The 23,191-nt window shown below is 40.0% G+C and overlaps 1 protein-coding gene across 3 annotated transcripts in view; it reads left to right on the forward strand.

The window, feature by feature from the left end:
• LOC133622412 (fibroblast growth factor 14-like) overlaps positions 1–23,191 on the forward strand; it is a 178,775-nt gene that overhangs the window by 126,611 nt on the left and 28,973 nt on the right. For all 3 annotated transcript variants that reach the window (XM_061985143.2, XM_061985141.1, XM_061985142.2), the window contains exon 3: positions 1,545–1,648. In XM_061985143.2, the coding sequence (XP_061841127.1) occupies positions 1,545–1,648 (104 nt within the window). The remainder of the gene's footprint in view (positions 1–1,544; positions 1,649–23,191) is intronic.

Genomic DNA, 23,191 nt, shown 5'->3' on the forward strand with positions numbered 1-23,191 from the left:
TGGACGTTTGTTCCGCACACTTTACCGACGAAAGCTATGCTACGACAGAGATGGCAAGAATGTGTGGATATCCTGCGACACTCAAAGCAGATGCATTTCCAACGATAAAGTCAAAGAAATTTGCCGCCAGACCCTCATTGAATCTGCCGGAGTGTGTGAGCAATTCAGGGACAAAGGACCTCGGTAGCACGGCAAGCAATGGCGGCAGTTTGTTCCCGCAGACGAATTAGCTAAACCCCCTGGATGTCTTGGCTCACACCGTCCCTTATGCCACCGAAGATGATCAAGAGAAGAATATCGACCCTAGCTTCCCTGGCCTGCTGACATCCACTCCAAAACTGGACAGATCAGCTTTCAGGAAAAGAGAGCGGATGAGGGTATGTCTACAAAATATATTAATTGATGAAAATTGGGCTGTCTGCACTCTCAAAGTGCATGTTGTTGCCAAATGTAATTCATATGCTGTAAACCTAGTTCATAGTTGTTAGTTTCCTTTAATGCCAAACAAACACATACCAATCGTTGGTTAGAAGGCGATCGCCGAATTTGTCCTCGCTTTCTCCCGTGTCGCTGGCTGTCGTGTCGTTTTCGTCGGTTTCGCTTGCATACGGTTCAAACCGATATGGCTCAATAGCTTCAGTTTCTTCTTCAATTTCGTTTTCGCTACCTGCCTCCACTCTACAACCATCCGTTTCAATACATGCGTAATCTGTTGAATTGCTTAAACCGCTGAAATCCGAGTCTGAATCCGAGCTAATGTCGCTATACCTTGCTGTTCTATGCGCCATGTTTGTTTGTGTTGGCATCACTATGTGACGTCACAGGAAAATGGACGGGTGTATATAACAATGGTTAAAATCAGGCACTTTGAAGCTGTTTTTAGGGATATTGCGTGATGGGTAAAATTTTGAAAAAAACTTTGAAAAATAAAATAAGCCACTGGGAACTGATTTTTAATGGTTTTAACCCTTCTGAAATTGTGATAATGTTCCCCTTTAAGCATTTCTTTACGTATTCCTTAATTTTGCACCTTAATGTTAAGCGGTTATTGTCAGGCGTTCAATGTGATTTTAGAATTTTGTTCACATTGATTGTTTTCCATGCTTGTGTTGAAATTTCCTTTAATTTCTGCCTTGATAGCTGATAGGATTATAATCAGAGGACTGTTAAATTTTAAATAAAACTCTTTCATTTTTTTATTTTTGTCCTGGTCCCTTTTTTAGATGGGTCATAAAAATATCAATTACAAAATATTTATATCACTTATATCGTGATACAGTTTTCAGCCATCAGAGGCTTGCAAGATCACGCTACAATGCATGAACTTTATGATTTGACGCTTTGGCGTTGTTTAACACAAGCGTTCAACATTGTAACATTTATAAGTCAGAAAAGACTAAATTAATCATAGGTCCTCTTTAAGAGTTGCATCCATCGACATTGGTGTTGTGTTATGTGTAAATTCTTTGTTTAGAAGTCTGTCAGAGCTGGTGCACTCACACACTTATGGCCAACCGACCACTCTGTTTTATCTTTGTCCACAGCTCTGTTCAACTTAATTCCCGTGGGTCTCAGAGTTGTGGCCATCCAATCAGTCAAGACTGGTCTCTACATCGCCATGAACGGAGAGGGTCACCTCTACTCCTCAGTAAGAACACACGCATGCATACACACGTATCGGGCTGCAAAAAATGGAAATTCTAATTTTCTGGGATGATATTTTCCAATGCACACACGTTTTGCTGTTTTAAAGAAATCACACTTTTTTATTACTATGGTTATCAAATTCATCTTTGTCTTGTTCGGCTTGGAAGAAACTTCCAGGGGTCTTTCTGATGTTCATGGAAAGTCCCAGAAGGACAGTTGACTGTGAGCTTTCTTGACAGAAATTAAAAGAAAGCCTGCACGGATTAGAGACGAGTCAAAAGAAAAGTCAATGAATTTATGCGATCACTCCTCCCGTGAGCTGATGAACAATGGCTAGCAAACCCAGTTGCTGGCGTCGGCCATCAGCAGGTAGAACCAGGGCTCGCTGAGGGATGAAAAGAGCGAGGCGAAAGTGTCAGTTGTCATGTTGTTGACAGTGCAGCGCTAGTCCTTTTAAGAAAATGGCAGCATTTGTTTTTGATGCAGTTAAGTACAATTTAAAAAGTCATCTAAAAATGAAATTGCACGTTAGCATGAATTGAGTTTCGGGAAATCTCCTGGGAAAATTGGTAGAAATATGGGATTTCTCTACATCACAATAACTTGCCATCCACTCAATTTTTTTTTTTACAATTTTATAGAAGTTTATGCATGTAACAAATTGTAAGGTTTCCACGTGAGCAACCCTGAAATATTGTGAACATTTAGATAAAAACAATTCTTGGCTCCTTCACGTAGCTTGTAGTCCAGGCATTTTTATTAAGATGGCTGACATAATTTATTCCTGGATATTATAGAAAGAATGAGAATGTGTAAGCTGCTGCCTGCTCTTCTTTACTTATATAACAAGTAATATTCTATTTTTGTATATAATAAATAAATATCATATTCATCCAGGTCATTGTTTTTTCTCCATATTTGTTTTTTTTGCCTGGATTCGCAGTCCATTTTCTCTCTTTGTAGCTTTGATGTAAGCTACCTATCTACATGTGTCTAAAAGTAGCGAAGCTACAGGAAAAGCTTCTCGTTAAAAAAGTAGCTAAGGTACCGCCAAGCTACTGGAAAGTGTAGTTAAACTACATAGCTTAGCAACTTGTAGCTTGTTACTGCCCGTCACTGTGTAGAAAGTAAAAGTTCAAAGACACTAAACTGTACAATAGTGTTTCACACTTTTTCTACTGGATGTTTGTATTTTCACTTTAAAAACATTCAATTGTAAGTTTTTTGTTAATATTTGCTTGTAACATTGATTTTTCCTGCACTATTATTTGCACCAAAATCACTGTTTTTAGCCTAAACATTCCTGCCACTTAATTTACTCACTATACCACAACAATATCGTACCGTGGCCCTAATACCGTGAGAATATTGTACCGTGAGATTTTGATACCGTTACATCCCTAATACTTACACAAAGTTTGGATTCTTGGCAGAGACATCTTTTCTGTCGTCTTCATGTCCATCCGTTACTTATTGAATCACGGAGCATGAAAATCACAGCGCTCCTTTAATGAGCCCACGCTTTAAGTGTTGCGGACAAAGGCTTGTCGAGCCACTTGATCGCTTCAGTAACAAAAACAAACAAAATGGGACTGGGAAGACGCCATGAAAGAAGAAAAAAAATGAACGTTTTGACAGGCAATCAGAGAGACGACATACCGTAGACCCGTGGTCACCAACCTTTTTGAAACCAAGAGCTACTTCTTGGGTACTGATTAATGCGAAGGGCTACCAGTTTCCATCCATCCATTTTCTACCGCTTATTCCCTTTGGGGTCGCGGGGGGCGCTGGAGCCTATCTCAGCTACAATCGGGCGGAAGGTGGGGTACACCCTGGACAAGTCGCTACCTCATCGCAGGGGCTACCAGTTTGATACACACGTAAATAAATTGCCAGAAATAGCCAATTTGCTCAATTTACCTTTAACTCTGTTATTAATAATTAATGATGTTTATCTTTGTGGAAACACTGATCATCTTAATGATTTCTCACAATAAATATATATTGAAACAGATAAATATCAATATGCAACACTTTATTTTTATATTTTCTCTAAGTGCACATTTTTCAAATTGAACATTTTCAAATGATCACTTCTAAGACAGTCTTGTGAAATCACAATATCCCATTTTAACTAGCTAGCCACTAACATTTTTTAACAAATCATGAATTACTTTGCACCATGTTTGTACAAATAATAACTCATGTAAAATACAAAAGTCAACTCTCAAATTTTTAAATAAATCATGTCACACTTTGAACTGGAAACCAAATCTGTTATCTGTTTATTTGTCAGTTAGTGAAGACCAAGTCTTTAAAATATTTTCTTGGATTTTCAAATTCTATTTGAGTTTTGTCTCTCTTAGAATTAAAAATGTCGAGCAAAGCGAGACCAGCTTGCTAGTAAATAAATAAAATTTAAAAAATAGAGGCAGCTCACTGGTAAGTGCTGCTATTTGAGCTATTTTTAGAACAGGCCAGCGGGCTACTCATCTGGTCCTTACGGGCTACCTGGTGCCCGCGGGCACCGCGTTGGTGACCCCTGCCGTAGACTATCAGCACTGCATTAGAAGGAGCAAAAAGGGCGGCAGGGCCACAAAAAATAAATGCCCTGTCAGATATCAAAACATATTTGGGTAGAATTAATGACAATGACAGTAATTTTTCTTCTTAAATGATTTTTTTTTTTTTATTGGGCTTAAGCATTAATTGAATGATTGAAACTTGTATTAGTAGATTGCACAGTACAGTATATATTCCGTACAATTGACCACTAAATGGTAAAACCCGAATAAGTTTTTCAACTTGTTTAAGTCGGGGTCCACGTAAAAAGGGAACTTTTCTCATGTAACTTCACTAATTATCTTTTTTTTTTTTAAATACTAAATACTGGTTATCATATGTGTATATATTGTATCTGCTGATGATACCGATTAAAAAAAAAAAAAAGGACCAATATACATAAGAATGGAAAATATCGGCGTCAATCTCTTGTATTTTTTTTAAGTTTATTGACTTGTGGACCAAAAAATGACTAACTGCATCGATCTTGGCCATAAGCTCATGCTATTTCTAAACAAACTCTTTGCAGGCGGCCTAAATAAGGAAATGCTTTGAAGAAAACTTAAAAAATGCCGTATATTTTATACTATCGAAGTCGACTAAATATACTGTAACTACCGTAAATTCTGGACTATAGGCCGCAACTTTTTTCCCTACACTTTGTACCCTGCTGCCTTTAAAATGGTGCAGCTAATTTATGACTTTTTCTTCACTAACAGCCATAATGCAAATAGTTTTCAATAATACACAAGCAAAGACATGTGTGTTATTGTTTGTGCTATGTCGCCATCTTTTGGACAGGTTCGCTCACTGTAGGTGCTGCAGGGTGAGCGTCGACAGTATTTCCTTCTGTTTAATGCTTTGAACCGGAAGTACAAGTGCCGTTTTGTCTTCTAGTCGTCCATAGCGTTTCTACTTGTATAGATTCTTCAATCATCACTCCAAGCAACATTTGTAAGTTTTGCAGTATAACTAAAACTTTTCGTACTTACTAAACCGTTCCATGTGTGATGTCTGTAGGAGTGTTTTCATGCATTAAAAAGTTAAAGTACCAGTGATTGTCACAGACACACTAGGTGTGGCGAAATTATTCTCTGCATTTGACCCATCACCGTTGATCCCCCCCCTGGGAGATGAGAGGAGCAGTGGGTAGCAGCGGTGGCCGCGCCCGGGAATCATTTTTGGTGATTTAACCCCCAATTCCAACCCTTGAGGCTGAGTGCCAAGCAGGCAGGTAATGGGTCCCATTTTTATAGTCTTTGGTATGACTCGGCCGGGGTTTGAACTCACGAACTACCGATCTCAGGGCGGACACTCTAACCACTAGGCCACTATCTTAAAGTAATCAAGCGAGCGTTGTTAGCATTAGCTAATATGCTATCGCGTTTACGAGTGTTAGTATTATTACCTATATAATGACATTCTTTTTCTGATTATTTCAGTTTCACAAATTTCTCAATCAATTCACCAAGACGTGACCGTGGAGTTATTGAGTCTGTTTAGCTGACTGGAGAGCGAGCTTCCGTAGCTAGTGGGTCCATGGCGATGACTTCTGTTTTGCTTGATCAGCTGTTTTACTGCCACCATTTGGAAAAAATGTAGGTGTGTAAATAAAAATGTACAAACATTTTCTTTGTAAATAACTTATTTCACAACAAATGTATCTGGAGCAGTGCGGCTAATACATAGGAAATGGTTTTTTCTTCTAAAATGTAGTGGGTGTGGCTTATAAACCGGTGCGCTCTATAGTTCAGAAAACACAGTAGTTGACTCAAATGTTGTGAAATATAGTCGATAAACTCTAAATCAATTTTGCTGGACATCAAGTTGTCCAGTAGTTGTTGTTAGCTCGATGCCTAATGATCTCGCACTCTCATTTGGCGCACCCAAGTTCACATTAGGGTAACGGGCTGGACCAGGTGAAATGAAGTTTTGTGTAAATTGGTTTTGTCATTTTTGCATAATAGTGTATAGAATGGTGGAAAGGCAGGAAAGAAAATGGTAGGAAAATGACAAGGTGGTAATGAGGAACACAAGGAAAGCTCTGTGTCGCTCTACTGGTTTTCCAACAAATGCATGAGAGTTTCTTTTAAATAACAGAAGTAGAACCCCCCCCCCTTCACTTACGCACATGTACTTTGATTAGAAATCTCCTCCAAAGTGGTGTGTGTGAGATCACAATCCAACACTTCGCAGTGTGCATTTGCAATCAGCTACGCATCAACGTCCAACCTCTGATTCATAATGATGTCAGCGCTGGACATTTAATTGGCTGCAACAAGTTGGCGGCTTGTCACTGTGCTGCCAAAGAGACGCTCATTAAACATTACACTGTTTTGCCACTTGCCAGGATTTAAAAATGTTCTAGCAATGTCCCTAGTTTTAAAGAGGAACTGCACTTTTTTTAAATGTTGCCCATCGTTCACAATCATTATACAAGCGCTTTTTGTGTCGTTCTCACCAGTTCCAGGTCCAAAACGGCTGTCAAACTTGTCTGATTACATCCTCAGCCATCTATTTTTCAGGAGAGATGCATGATTTATGATCTCAAATAAACTTACAGGAAGCAGGGAAGCGAGGAAGCAGCAGACCACTCAATGATGTAAACAAAGGGAAGTGATCACGGTGCCGCTCTAAATAGCGTTAGCGTTCATAATAACATTATCACTAATGCTTGGTTGATATTCAAGTCACAAAATGTAAATGGAGTATTGTTGGCGCTTTTTGAATGGTTATTTATCGGATTTTATGGGCGGAATAATATAGCTCCCTTTGGCTCCGCTGTAAGCAGACTTTTATTTAGGTTTATTTAATATTTAAAATGCTTTTTTTTTTTTTTTTTTTTTAAATCCATCCATCATGTCTTTCATAATGATTGTGAACGATAGGCAACATTCCAAAAAAAGTGCATTTAGCATGAACTATAAAATAAGATATTTTGGTTTTCCCCACATCGAAAATCTTGTTTAAAAATTCTGCAACATCCGGAAGATGCTTAATTTAAAAATTGCAAATAGAATAATGATTGTTTTCAGAATAAAATACTTGTTTTTATCTTAAAAGTATTGCTAATGTCTAGATATAAAAATCTTAATTCAGGATGTTTTATTAAGTAAAATTAACTAGCTGCATGGACAGATAATTTCACTAGTTTTTAGATTTGTTTTCGTAAAATCTTTTTATCTTATATTTGAATCCAACTTTTTTTATTGGCATTTTCAAATAGACAGAAAAAAGTGCAAGTCGAAACAGTACAATTTTAAAGTCAGTAAATTATTCGCACCCTTTCCCTTGAAACCCAAACCACCCACCCACCCTCCCACCCCACTCAGGTCACACCAACAAGGGGCATATGGCACAATCATATAACAAGTAAGACGACAAAGACAGACACATTCTCACACACACACACACATACGAGGCCAGAGACAGACAAACAGGCTGAAAGGAGAGAGAGAGAAAATTAAAAGAAAAAAAAAAATACATTTAAAAAAAAATAATAATAAAAAAGGAAAAAAAAAATATATATATATAAAGAAATAAATTAATAATAATAATAAATAAAAGGGAGATTATTCTTCATCTGCGTCTGGGCATAAATCAAGAGAGTTGACATACAGCAAGAAAGGACTCCATGAGCTTTCAAACGCTTGAGCCGAGCCTTTTAGCGAAAATCTAAGTTTTTCCAGTTTTAGATTGTAGAGAACCTCTTATATTTTGTCTGCTTTTTTTTTTTTTGCAATCAAGGAAACTCTTTGCAGTACTTTACAGGTTTGGCACTTCCATTGCAAAAATAAAATGAACTAATGCATTACTACACACACTCTTTGTCACCCTTCTCTTTGGAACATAATAAAAGTGTGGCGATAGACTACGTGTAATATGATGTCAAACAGGTACAAAAGTGATTTATCAATTTCACTGTCAGAGCCTAATTTATATTGTCTCCTCAAGGTAATATAATCTATATCTTTAATACTATCTATTTAAATAATGGATTACTTAAATAATGGAGTCTGTTGCTTCTCAATTAAATGTTTTAGTCTCTTCCTGCAGTGTGTTCATGAAGTGCTGCTTTGTGTGGTCAGACTTTACTATGAATCCCAGATTTCAAACACATGGCTGTGTGCGTGCGTGCGTGCGTGCGTGCGTGCGTGCGTGCGTGCGTGCGTGCGTGTGTGTGTGTGTGTTCAAGGGTGTGACCAACAGATGGCTCAATGTGCAATGAGCTGCTGCCTGATAATGACTGCCCATGCCGGGCAAAGTACGGCTGAGTTTGGTGTGTGCACAAGGTGAAGTAGAGTTTAAAAAAAACCAAAAAGTCTTATTCGTGCACGGGAGGCATTTCACATGTACGGGCACATCATGTTTTTCCCCGAATCTGGATGTTTGTCCAAAATGAGAAAAGGAAGTGTGTTCCGTCATGCCGGCTTAAGTGAGTCAGACCGAGGCCAGACAACATCATATCAGTGTCTGACTTCCATCCATCTTTTTCACCCTCGAGCAGATTCCGCTTCTTTTTTTAAATCACGTCTTTTTCATGCTTCACTCGTAGTCAAGGGATCTTATTTGTGCTCCTGCGCGCGGCAAATAATGGGGGGAAAAAAAACATTTGATAACTTATTTAAGTAATGATTAGGGCTGCAACTAACAACTAATTTGATAATCGATTAATCTGTCGATTATTATTTCGATTAATCAGCATACTGGCACCATGTTCTTTCAACTTGCCAAATAAAACAAGGCAAATGTTACAAAAATGTTTTGTTTTATAAAGTGCACCATTGCACAATAGCAATAATTTTGCTTGGGGGGATTTCAAAGCTGGCTACTACCTATTCCAACCATTCTGCAATGTTGGATGCTGAATGTCTTTCCTCTAGTAGCATGGTCGTAAGGCAGATTGACTTCATGTTCCATTCGTCTCCAATGTAATGGCATGTATTGCAGAGGTAGGCTTCCGTGGCTACACTTGTCCACACATCAGTAGTGAGAGCAATTTTGCTCTGGGTGGCTTTTATGTCCGTCTACACTGCTTGGAATGTCTGCTCGTACTTCCTCTCCATCACTTTGGTAAAATGGGTCCTCGAGGGAAGAGTGTAACCAGGGTTGGATGACGTGAATCATTTGTCTGAAACCTTCATCCTCCACCATTGATTGTAGCCTCATGTCAGTTAGCAACATATTTAAGATAGCATCAGTCAATGCAGCCGTTTGCTGTACACCTTCCTTTGTACCAAGTCGCTAATGCTGGCTTGTTTCTTTCTGAAATGAGAGAAACCATAGACCATCATTTACATGTGACTCAATACATACCTAGTTGATTTAATTAATAATTTCTGACGTAAACGGCAAATACGCCTAGGGATGATACTCGAAACCGGTTTTCCCTGTTGTTTGATAAGAAAAGAACCGAGTCCTCGGACTCGAATCCCTTTTTGAGAACCGATACCCGTTATCGAGACCACTATAGTAAAGAAAAAGAGTTGGTTCTTTATTCGAATCCCTGGGAGCGAATTCCGTCCCGACCAGAAATGCCCCTTGAGACATCACAAGAAATGACGTCACGTAGCACAGTCATTAGGTGCAGATAGGGAAAGCAGGAAAAAAATGGACCGGAAATAGCGCTCCAAGGTGTAATAAAGTTCAAAACAAAAGGTATAATCCAATGAATAACTTTACTGAGAGATTTGAGCAGGGTACAAACACATGACGAACACTTTTACGACCAACCGGAAACATAGCAACCAGGCTAGCAACGCACCTCCTTTACGGCAGCTGTCGCAACGTTCTTAAAGCAACCGCAGCACATACATATATATACAACATATCTCCCTTTTTTAACTTTTGTTTTTCTTTCCTTGTAAACAAAATCACACTGTATATGTGTTGTCTGTCTAATTATAAATAATGCAGACGAGGCGTGTTGGCTGAGTTCTTGACGTTTACTTTCACAGCGTGCTCATAACCTCATTCTTAGCTGCCGGTGTGACGACATGCAACACTCTTCGGCGCATGCTCGTCACTCCCGTTGCATGCTGGGTAGTGTAGTTGTTATATTCCCTAGCTCATAACATCACATCTTTCCCCCTATAAAGAAATAATGTTAACTCAATAAAGTGTATTTATTTTTTTAGCTTTAACTTTTCATTTTTTAGCATTGTAACCACATTTGCAAACAACTTTTCTCTTCATAGAATTTTCTTTCAATAAAGAAATAAAGTGCAAAAATGTCAAAGCATCATAACAAACAGTTATGTCAAATAGCAGAAGTGCACTTTTTGGCTGTATTATTTTCAGTTTTGTGCCCAAGGGACTGATTTTATTTAACACTATATTATTATTTATACACCTATAGTGATCATAGAGACAGGTTGTTTTTATGTTACTGTATATATTTGTTTTTCTGAAAAATCCCACTTAATATACTTTGGGTAACAACAGTCAATATTCATTTATTTGATTTAATTTGTTTAGGGGGGGTAACAGTCAATATTTATTTATTTATTAGATTAAATTTTTTTCTTATATAATAAAAGTGAGCTTTTTTTTAAACCAAATATTGTGTGTTTTTTTCCATATACAACAACCTATCTGGATTCGATAAGAGAATCGATAAGGAATCGGTTCGATAAGAGGATTCGATAATAGGCTCGTACTCGATAATTTCTTATCAAACAGCATCCCTAAATACACCATCACATAAAAAAATTAAAAAAAAGCTAAATTACATGGACATTGGGGATGCAGCATACACCAAAATTAACACATAATTGTAACTCATCAGATCAGAACTGGATCAGATATTGTACACATTTCTGTTGTGAATAATAAAGGATTCATTTTAGGCTGCCTCTGAATAATAGCATGAAATATTCCAGCCCCTTCATAACGTTTAGTCACTCAAATGTAAATATATTTATATAGCTTTATTGGGCCCGCCGGCTACATTGATCCATTATGAAACCAACTTGAGATATTTCTGTCCGTTACGTTTATTTCCAAATTGGTAACCGTGCGTTTTCTCTCTCAAAACGGAGTCAAATCATATTGTCTAAAAATGCATTTTACCATCGATAACGTGACATGCAGCAAGTGCACTCTTTAAGTCAATTAGTGCGCGAGGAATATATATATATATATATATATATATATATATATATATATATATATATATATATATATATATATATATATACATATACACATATATACACATGCATATATATATATATATATATATATATATATATACACACACACACATTTACATATAATATATATATATATATATATATAGCTCGGCCCCCGGCCAAATTGTTTTACCCTAATGCGGCCCCGGAGTCAAAAAGTTTGGGGACCCCTGCTCAATATGGTAGCGCTATAAACTACAACATGGCTGACGGGGAGAAGATGCAGTCGAAGTGGAAGCACGTGAATAAGACCGCCCACAAAACGACGCATCCTGGAGCGACGGTCAGAGAGCGGCTTAAAAACAGTCTGTAAAACATAATCTATGCAACATTTTGACCAAAAAAACACCACTTTATGTTATGTAGACCACAAGGAGAGACAACAAACATAATCATTTATTGTACAATGTCTGCTGTCATTAGGATGCCGACTGATAAAATCCTGTTATAGTCCCGTTTTGACGAAGAATGACTCATAATTTTCGCGAAGAAAATGAGGGTGGACCAAAGCGTCTTCTCTTGTTGTTCTCGCCATTACAAAATTGGTTGTCAAAGCGTACCAACTTGTCGGAATACGTCCTCGTCCTTATACAGGGTGACACAAAAAAAAACGTTAATCAATAAAAATCGAATAACTTCCAAAATTGTATTTAGATTAACACAAAAATGCAGCTACATTAGGTTAAGTCTATGTAGCAGACATCTCTAAAGTTTCAAGTCTGTACCACAAAACTCTTTGTTTAACTGGCGCTCAAAAAATGTGCTCTAAATGAGCTCCCCGTTGCTGCAAGCACATTTGGATCCGGCAGGCAAAGTTCTCGATGACCCTCCCACATTCTTCCCTTGGGATCGCTCTTATTGCTGCTGTGATTGTTGCTTTCAGATCAGGGATAGTCTGGGGGTTGTTGCCATACACCCTGTCCTTAAGGTATCCCCACAGATAAAAATCTGGAGCGTTCAAGTCCGGTGAATGCGGCGACCACTCCGGGTCACACCTGCGGCTGATCAGTCGGTCAGGGAAACGATACTGTAGCCATGCCAATAATTCGTTTAAGGTGTGGGGGGTGGCACCATCCTGCTGGAACCACTGGAGGTCCCTGACGACCCCTCTTCGTCGACCAAGTGCTGTCCAGAATTTGCCAAGCACCTGAACATATCGCTCGGTGTTGATTGTCACAAACCGCTCGTTGTCGTCCTCGAACCAGAATGGTCCAATGATGCCATGTTTGGAGATGGCGACCCATGCAGTGCACTTGACAGAGTGTAATGGCCTTTGCAGACAGTACTCAGGGGGTGTGCTACCCCAGAAGATGTTGTTCTTAGAGTTCACATGACCTGACAGCGGAAAATGTGCCTCATCCGAAAACCAGACATTGTCGAGGAAGTCTGGCGCAGCGTCAATCTTATCGCAAAACCACTGGCACATGATCACTCGTTTCCTCATGTCGGCAGGTGTAAGCTTTTGTTTAATCTGTATCCTGTAAGGATAGAGGTCGAGATCTGCGATCAAAATTCTCCGCACAGACTCCCGGTTCATTCCAGCTCCTGACTTCGTCGACGCACAGACTTGCATGGGCTGCGAACAACAGAGTCTCTGACTGCATCAATGTTCTGTGGTGTCCTTGATGATTTCGGTCGTCCAGAGTGTGATTGTCTGTTAGTATCTTTACGATTGATGTTATTAACAGTCCCATGGGTTCGAAACTTGTTGAAACATCTGTAGATCATTTCTGTGGGCAGGAAATTCACGACATCCAAACCGTTCTTTGAATTGCAATTGAGCCGCGTGGATAGAAATCAGCCGAAAATAGGCCTCAACTATAAATGTCTTTTGTTCAGTAGTCCATGGCATCTCGAAGTTGAAATTTTCAAAACTTTTAGAACATTAATTCTTCTTGGTAAATCTGAAAAATAAAAATTATTGATTAATTATTTCAAAAGTTATTCAAGTTTAGGTGATGAACGCTTTTTTTGTGTCACCCTTTACTATCCAGGTGAGTTGCATGATTTATGAACTACAATAAACTTCCCAAAGCGAGGAAGCAGCTTTCCACTCAGTGATGTCAATATAGGCACACAAGCTTGTGTTTACGGCGCCGATATAAATAGTTTGAATGCGTCCGCGCTTATAATAACAATATCACTAGTACTTGGTTAATATTCAAGTCAGGACATTTGAATGGAGTATTGTTGGCAGTTTTTGGATGGTAATTTATTAGGTTTTATGGGAGGAATAGAGGACTTCCCATTGTCTTACATAATGATTGTGAACGAAAGGCAAAATCCCCCAAAAAGTGCAGTTACCCTTTTTGTTAAAACATCCATCAAAAATCTGGTGCAAGACTCGAGTCTTCTTCCATTCTAAATCACCTGCTCATCGGGGAAGTGGATTTTAGTAACGGTCACTGATCAAAGACAAAACAGGCTATTTAAAATCTATTTACACATAACACACAAGCAAAACCAGGGCATTTAAAAACATGACATGAAGTAACAATCCAATCCGGTCATACTGTCAGTGTGTGAATGTTTTGCGTCATCACCACAGCATCTGTCCTTCCATTTACTGTTCAGCACTTTCTAATTGCATTTTATCCCTTCTTCTTCCACATTTTTTTGATATACTGAATGTTTTTTGGGTTTTTTGTGTGCGTGTGTCATCCTGACACAAATCAAAGTACGTGGGCGGGCGCTTTCATTCAGAGAGCTGGCGGTGCAGCACTTAGACGGCCAATGCTGACACTCATTAAAGTAACCACCGTGTGTTCTCACTATCAAGGAGGCCGTTGACCTTCAAGTTTTGTTACCTTTCTTACCTCCGCCAAGAAATTGCAGCCAGATTGTTTTTTAGAAGCGTTTCACAAAAATGACTTAGCTGTTTTACACTCCTTTTGTCTCGCCTCCACTCCCCCACCCCAATTCACCACTGGCTTCCTTTTCTGTGGAACAATTTGTTTACCCAAAATCCCCCTGGGTAATTAGTGCTGTGATAATGACTGGAAACAAACACACCCACAAACTGAGACGTACACACACAAACCCACACACATACAGTACATGTGCCAACACGTGGGGCTGAACTTCAATTAGCTGAGAGAGAGTCTCGGCATTTTTAAACAAGAGGGTCTGAATGATACATTACTCCACTTCTGGCTCTGCAAAGCTGCTATTTTTTTTTTGCTGATCAAGCATATCAAGTAATCAGCAAACTGAAATGTCACACAGTAGAGAACAGACCAAACAATCCTAATATTCTGAAATTCCAGTAAATGTTCATGTGGCCGTTCCTATTGTATTCTCAAACGCTGTTTTTCTTCTTTCCACATGTCTGTCCCCTCTTAAACCATCTACGTTTTGGTAGCTTTAAATCTATATACAGAACAGGGTTTCCCCGAGCCTGCCAAGATACCTGTGGTTATGAGCGTGGTCACCATGACACCATTTAGTAATTTGCTATGATGATATAATTTTCTTTAAAGGGAAACATTATCACAATTTCAGAAGGGTTAAAACCATTAAAAATCAGTTCCCAGTGGCTTATTTTATTTTTTGAAGTTTTTTTCAAAATTTTACCCATCACGCAATATCCCTAAAAAAAGCTTCAAAGTGCCTGATTTTAACCATCGTTATAAACACCCGTCCATTTTCCTGTGACGTCACATAATGATGCCAACACAAACAAACATGGCGCATAGAACAGCAAGCTATAGCGACATTAGCTCGGATTCAGACTCGGATTTCAGCGGCTTAAGCGATTCAACAGATTACGCATGTATTGAAACGGATGGTTGTAGTGTGGAGGCAGGTAGCGAAAACGAAATTGAAGAAGAAACTGAAGCTATTGAGCCATATCGGTTTAAACCGTATGCAAGCGAAAACAACACGACAGCCAGCGACACCGGAGAAAGCGAGGACGAATTCGGCGATCGCCTTCTAACCAACAATTGGTATGTGTTTGTTTGGCATTAAATGAAACTAACAACTGTGAACTAGGTTTACAGCATATGAATTACATTTGGCAACAACATGCACTTTGAGAGTGCAGACAGCCCAATTTTCATCAATTAATATATTCTGTAAACATACCCTCATGTCAGCAGGCCAGGGAAGCTAGGGTCGATATTCTTCTCTTGATCATTTTCGGTGGCATAAGGGACGGTGTGAGCCAAGACATCCAGGGGGTTTAGCTCGCTCGTCTGCGGGAACAAACTGCCGCCATTGCTTGCCGTGCTACCGAGGTCTTTTGTCCCTGAATTGCTTACACACTCCGGCAGATTCAATGGGGGTCTGGCGGCAGATTTCTTTGACTTTATCGTTGGAAATGCATCTGCTTTGAGTGTCGCAGGATATCCACACATTCTTGACATCTCTGTCGTAGCATAGCTTTCGTCGGTAAAGTGTGCGGAACAAACGTCCAATTTCTTGCCACTTTCGCATCTTTGGGCCACTGGTGCAACTTGAATCCGTCCCTGTTCGTGTTGTTACACCCTCCGACAACACACCGACGAGGCATGATGTCTCCAAGGTACGGAAAACAGTCGAAAAAACGGAAAATAACAGAGCTGATTTGACTTTGTAATGTGTTTGAGAAAATGGCGGATTGCTTCCCGATGTGACGTCGCTCCGAGAGCGAATAATAGAAAGGCGTTTAATTCGCCAAAATTCACCCATTTAGAGTTTGGAAATCGGTTAAAAAAATATATGGTATTTTTCCTGCAACATCAAGGTATATATTGGCGCTTACATAGGTCTGGTGATAATGTTCCCCTTTAAAAAGGCTCCAAAAATGTTTATATACATTTAAAAACAAATATTAATTAGTATTGACATATATATATTTTCTAATCATTTTGCCATATTTTCAATTGTTGCTGCTTTTTGTACAATGTACTTTGTTGAGATTTTTTCAAGTGTTTACGGACTTTTAATTACCTTTTTCTTAAAAACAACTAGCAACAAATCTAGCATCTTCTTCTGATGTTATTATGAAGTGTGCGTGCGCGCGAAGAGACGTATGCGTTCTTCTTCGCTGTGGAAAAGGTCTGCTTTGGCATCTCTTTCCAGAAAAGTCTGGTCTCGTCACAATTAAAACTTGCTGTTGTATTAAGGCATTTTTGTCGATGCTTCCATACTTGTGAGCATCATTAATGTACTCCTCGCAAAAAGTTTTTTTTTTAACTCCACAGCGATTCCCTCCTCCTTTCCACGCTGGTCTGTTGTCTTTTTGGGACTCATTTTGAGTTAGCAAAATGGACAAAATTTGCCAAAGGCACACACACTGAAGCGCTGAGATCTGACTAGTAGTGTACTGCGCAGCAAGTGACGTGGAGGGCTCCGCCTTTCCAAAAATGTTGCACCCTGATTTTTCCCTGCACAAAATGAATGAATAAAGCGTTTGTATGCAGACGTTGCACACGCAGGCACATTTGGCTCGATTTAAAGTGTGTAAATCTAAATTTCCCAAATAGAGGGGTTCGCAAATTGAGGTTCCACTGTATACGAAAATTCTAAATTGTAAACACAGAAAATGATTGTTGTATTTTAGAAGACTCTTTTTAAAAAAAAATTAGTAACTTGTAGGGCAGTCACAGCTCATGGTGATCCCCACAAATAAAGAGATCTTATTTGTGAATTTTTCAACCTCAAAAAGGCTAGAACACTTGGATAAACAAACATGGCAGAGATTGGATGGTTTAGTGAGGTCGCCGAGAAGACAACTTGATTATCTAGAGCAGTGGTGCCCAAATTTTTTGCCTCCTAGGGCCAAAGTCTTAATAATCTAGGGCAGGGGTGCCCATTACGTCGATCAGTGTGTGTCAGTCGATCGCCAGCCAGGCAAAAAATAGACCTAAAAATTTGCGATCATAAATCTTCCCTATGACGTTACTTGATTGACATTCAAGGCACCCGAGGATCTTGTGAGATGACGCTCGCTGCAGCCAACTCCGTGTGAAGGAAAAAAGACCGTCAGGAAGGCGAGAAACAGTTTTTATTCCAACCGTGCCGTCAAAAGCCTAGAGACTGACCGCACAGTTCCTGTCTTCACAATAAAAGTGCTGCTCAATGCTGACTGCGCTAACAAAGTAAGAGTCTCCGAAAGCTAGCGCAAACAAGCTAGCAAGCCACGGAGTTTGCCGTCGATCTATTTCTTGTAAAGTGTAAAAAAACGAGTATAGAAGCTGGACAAACAGGATGCCAAAACCAACCACTTCAATGTGGTATTGGACAGAAAGGAGGACTTTTTTCATGAAGACAAGAATATCTTCATGAAAAATGGCAATCTATATGTTAAACATGCATGTATTTTGTACACCTTTTACATGTGAACAAAAACGGCAAAAAATGTGTGTGTGTGTATATATATATGTATGTGTGGGAAAAAAATCACAAGACTATTTCATCTCTACAGGCCTGTTTCATAAAGTTAAAGTTAAAGTACCAATGATTGTCACACACACACTAGGTGTGGCGAGATTATTCTCTGCATTTGACCCATCACCCTTGATCACCCCCTGGGAGGTGAGGGGAGCAGTGGGCAGCAGCGGTGGCCGCGCCCGGGAATCATTTTGGTGATTTAACCCCCAATTCCAACCCTTGATGCTGAGTGCCAAGCAGGGAGGTAATGGGTCCCATTTTTATAGTCTTTGGTATGACTCGGCCAGGGTTTGAACTCACAACCTACCGATCTCAGGGCGGACACTCTAACCACTAGGCCACTGAGTAGGATGAGGGGGGGTACCCTCAATCATCAGGAGATTTTAATGGGAGCATTCGCATACCATGGTTTATATAGAGCACAGAGTGGGTGGGTACAGGCTGGCCTAGGGGCGTGGTGATTGGCTCATGTGTTACCTAGGAGGTGTTTCCGTCTATGGCGGCATGTTGTTACAATTTCGCTGCGCTTGTTGAGGGATGACAGGTCTGGACGGTAAATAATAAACAGTTTCTCTTTCAAGCATAGGTTGCATCTTTTATTACCACTATTGTAAGGTGTGCTGGATGCAAGAATTTGCCATGTTATTGAATATTCAACATTATTGTCTTTGAGGTCCCAAATGTGTTTGCTGAGTTCTGTGGTATTTCGCAGGTTTTTGTTCCTGAAAGAAGCCTTGTGATTGTTCCATCTGGTTTTGAATTCTCCCTCGGTTAATCCTACATATGTGTCGGATGTGTTAATGTCCTTGCGTATTACCTTAGATTGGTAGACAACTGATGTTTGTAAGCACCCCCCGTTGAGAGGGCAATCAGGTTTCTTTCGACAGTTACATCCTTTGTTGGTTTTGGAGTCGCTCTGTCTGGGGGTCGACGGCTCATTTGCAATTGTTTTGTTGTGGTTTGAGATGATTTGTCGTAGATTGTTCATGCAGCTGTAGCTCAATTTAATGTTGTTCTTGTTGAATACTTTTCTTAGGGTGTTGTCTTTGGGAAAGTGTTTGTCAATCAGATTGAGGAATTTGTGTCCAATGTTCGTTGAGACGTTTTTGCTGTATGGGGGGTTGTACCAGATGATGTTTCGTTTTCTGTTCTTTTTTGGCTGGTTTCCTGGCGTGGGTTCATAGGTGAGGGTGAAATTGTATCCGCTTTCATCAAGGGCTTTTTGGTACGGGGGGGTTGCTTGGTCAAATTCAGCTTTGCTAGATGACAGCATCGATAGCCTTTTATTGATTCCGGTAGGTATTCTTTTCGTGGTGGTGGGTGGGTGGTTGCTGTCATGGTGCACGTATTGGAGTGTTGTGTTGGGTTTCGTGAATGGTTGGTAGCTGTTATTTCTCAGGTTGAAAGTGACGTCAAGGAAGTTGACGGTTTGCTTGTTGGCTTCAATCGTGATCCGTAGGCCGTTCTCTTTGAAAATTTGGCATATGCGCTTCTTGGTATTCTCGCTGCTCCTTGGCGAGGCGCGACACACTGCCAGTCCGTCATCATGGTAAATACCAAGGTTCAGATTGAGGCTAGCGAGCTGGGAGAGGAGGAAACTCCCAACGAGTTCACACGTTTCTGAACGACATGCTCAAAATGATACAATCAGTCAAATTCAAGCCAATCCGCAACCCACTCCTCACCAAGCTGAAAAATGACAAGGAGCGCATCAAGAAAGTAAACAACCTCATCATAGCTGCCGATAAAACCACAAACTTCTACAGAATGGACATACCAGAACACCACACCTTACTGGACAGAAGCATCACCAAATCATACAAAAAAGCGCAACCCAACACCTTACAGAACATCCACCTGGAAAATAAAAGGATCGCGGCTGAACTGGACATTGAGGACAGGGTGGACGCCACAGCCAACAAGGAAGCCTTCATCACATTGAAGGACCACAAACCCAACTTCGCAAATAACCCAACACACTCGTTGGGAGTTTCCTCCTCTCCCAGCTCGCTAGCCTCAATCTGAACCTTGGTATTTACCGTGATGACGGACTGGCAGTGTGTCGCGCCTCGCCAAGGAGAAGCGAGAATACCAAGAAGCGCATATGCCAAATTTTCAAAGAGAACGGCCTACGGATCACGATTGAAGCCAACAAGCAAACCGTCAACTTCCTTGACGTCACTTTCAACCTGAGAAATAACAGCTACCAACCATTCACGAAACCCAACACAACACTCCAATACGTGCACCATGACAGCAACCACCCACCCACCACCACGAAAAGAATACCTACCCGAATCAATAAAAGGCTATCGATGCTGTCATCTAGCAAAGTTGAATTTGACCAAGCAACCCCCCCGTACCAAAAAGCCCTTGATGAAAGCGGATACAATTTCACCCTCACCTATGAACCCACGCCAGGAAACCAGCCAAAAAAGAACAGAAAACGAAACGACATCATCTGGTACAACCCCCCATACAGCAAAAACGTCTCAACGAACATTGGACACAAATTCCTCAATCTGATTGACAAACACTTTCCCAAAGACAACACCCTAAGAAAAGTATTCAACAAGAACAACATTAAATTGAGCTACAGCTGCATGAACAATCTACGACAAATCATCTCAAACCACAACAAAACAATTGCAAATGAGCCGTCAACCCCCAGACAGAGCGACTCCAAAACCAACAAAGGATGTAACTGTCGAAAGAAACCTGATTGCCCTCTCAACGGGGGGTGCTTACAAACATCAGTTGTCTACCAATCTAAGGTAATACGCAAGGACATTAACACATCCGACACATATGTAGGATTAACCGAGGGAGAATTCAAAACCAGATGGAACAATCACAAGGCTTCTTTCAGGAACAAAAACCTGCGAAATACCACAGAACTCAGCAAACACATTTGGGACCTCAAAGACAATAATGTTGAATATTCAATAACATGGCAAATTCTTGCATCCAGCACACCTTACAATAGTGGTAATAAAAGATGCAACCTATGCTTGAAAGAGAAACTGTTTATTATTTACCGTCCAGACCTGTCATCCCTCAACAAGCGCAGCGAAATTGTAACAACATGCCGCCATAGACGGAAACACCTCCTAGGTAACACATGAGCCAATCACCACGCCCCTAGGCCAGCCTGTACCCACCCACTCTGTGCCCTATATAAACCATGGTATGCGAATGCTCCCATTAAAATCTCCTGATGATTGAGGGTACCCCCCCTCATGAAACAGGCCTGTAGAGATGAAATAGTCTTGTGATTTTTTTCCCACACATACATATATTGCGCTCTACTACGGTATCGAGCACTATTTTTTTGGATAACCTTATTAAGACATATATATATATACATATATATATATATATATATATATATATATATATATATATATATATATATATATATATATATATATATATATATATATATATATATATATACACACACACACATATATGTATATATATGTATATATATATATATATATATATATATATATATATATATATATATATATATGTGTATGAAGTAGATCACCTCGAGTTGGTCATTTAAAAAGTAGCTCGCTATCTGAAAAAGTGTGGGCACCCCTGATCTAGGGGCTGCGGAACTAACACAACAGTTGTATGCGTACGGCCATCAAAAGCAAGACGTTTAGCCTGATAATAGGTAGTGTAGATCGTCATGTTCGATATATGGCACCTTGTTAGCGTCGCGGTCAGTATGAATATGGATTACATTTGGAAAGCCACCCAAACAACTTGGGCAGTCGGATCTAGAGGAAATAATCGTAACAAGTGAACCATATAGTTGTAGGTGAACCAGCGTAGGGATTACCATTAATAGTCATTACCGTTGCTAAAGGGGAACCATTTGGAGATCAAACGGGGGTTCAATGTCCGATGATACATTTGCAAGGGTAATAGGTTCCTCCAAACGGAATCGACAAATAGTCGACTAACTTCAAGAATATATTTAACAATTTCATTGAATTTTTAATCAACCATTATTGTCTCTCAGAAAGAAAAGTATGCATGCTGCGTTTCAGTAGAGCTTCTTGTCAGCCGTTTAGCCACTGCAGAGACGCTTTACGTCATCAGCATGATTCTGGCCACAGGCAGTCGATCCGCCAGTCTGTCTTTGCCCTATCAGGCCGCACAGTCACATCTCTCGGGGAGAACTGGTGACCTTTCTGTCATTCAACGCTTGCTCGGGTTGATGGTGCCACAAACGTCAGCTCGCTGCTTTCTGTTCAGTTTGTTTCTGAATGCCGCTCATCCTTGCCACAAACAGTAATCTCCATGTTTATTTCATGTGAGCTCATGTTGTGATCATTGAATGTTTGGTTTGTTTTTGGCCATATGCAAAATAATCTTCTGCTGTGGAACCCGCTTATGTCGACCACCTGTCGATGTAGAACAATTCATTAAGTCTTAAAGGGGTCATGTAATTTTTTTCTACATCCTAAACACAACCTTGTGGTCTACACAACATGTAATGGTGGTTCTTTGGTCAACATGTTGCACAGATTATGTTTTACAGACCATCTTCAAGCTGCTTTCTGACTGTCTCTTCAGAATCTGCCGTTTTCTGGGCAATGTTACTTACGTGACTCCACTTCCACTGCGCCTTCTCCCCAACAGCCATGTTGTTGTTTATAGCACTTCCAAATCTAATCTACTGACAGATAAAAGTTGGAACTATACGCTACTTTGTATTTATTTATATACAGTCGTGGTCAAAAGTTTACATACACTTGTGAAGGACATAATGTCATGGCTGTCTTGAGTTTCCAATAACTTCTACAACTCTTTTTTTTTTTTTGATGGAGTGATTGGAGCACATACTTGTTGGTCACAAAAAACATTCATGAAGTTTGGTTCTTTTATGAATTTATTATGGGTCTACTGAAAATGTGGCCAAATCTGCTGGGTCAAAAGTATACATACTGCAATGTTAATATTTGGTTACATGTCCCTTGGTAAGTTTCACTGCAATAAGGCGCTTTTGGTAGCCATCCACAAGCTTTTGGCAAGCTTCTGGTTGAATTTTTGACCACTCCTTTTAACAAAATTGGTGCAGTTCAGCTACATTTGTTGGTTTTCTGACATGGACTTGTTTCTTCAGCATTGTCCACACGTTTAAGTCAGTCCATGGTTCTCGCCCGGGAATGGATGGAGTGCCATCTCCAAGTTGGGGAGGAGATCTTGCCCCAAGTGGAGGCGTTCAAGTACCTAGGGGTCTTGTTCACGAGTGGGGGAAAAGTGGATCGTGAGATCGACAGGCGGATCGGTGCGGCGTCTTCAGTAATGCGTACGCTGTATCGATTCGTTGTGGTGAACAAGGAGCTGAGCCGGAAGGCAAAGCTCTCAATTTACCGGTCGATCTACGTTCCCAT

This window comes from Nerophis lumbriciformis, linkage group LG23 (genome assembly GCF_033978685.3).
Source record: "Nerophis lumbriciformis linkage group LG23, RoL_Nlum_v2.1, whole genome shotgun sequence".
Classification (NCBI taxonomy): domain Eukaryota; kingdom Metazoa; phylum Chordata; class Actinopteri; order Syngnathiformes; family Syngnathidae; genus Nerophis; species Nerophis lumbriciformis.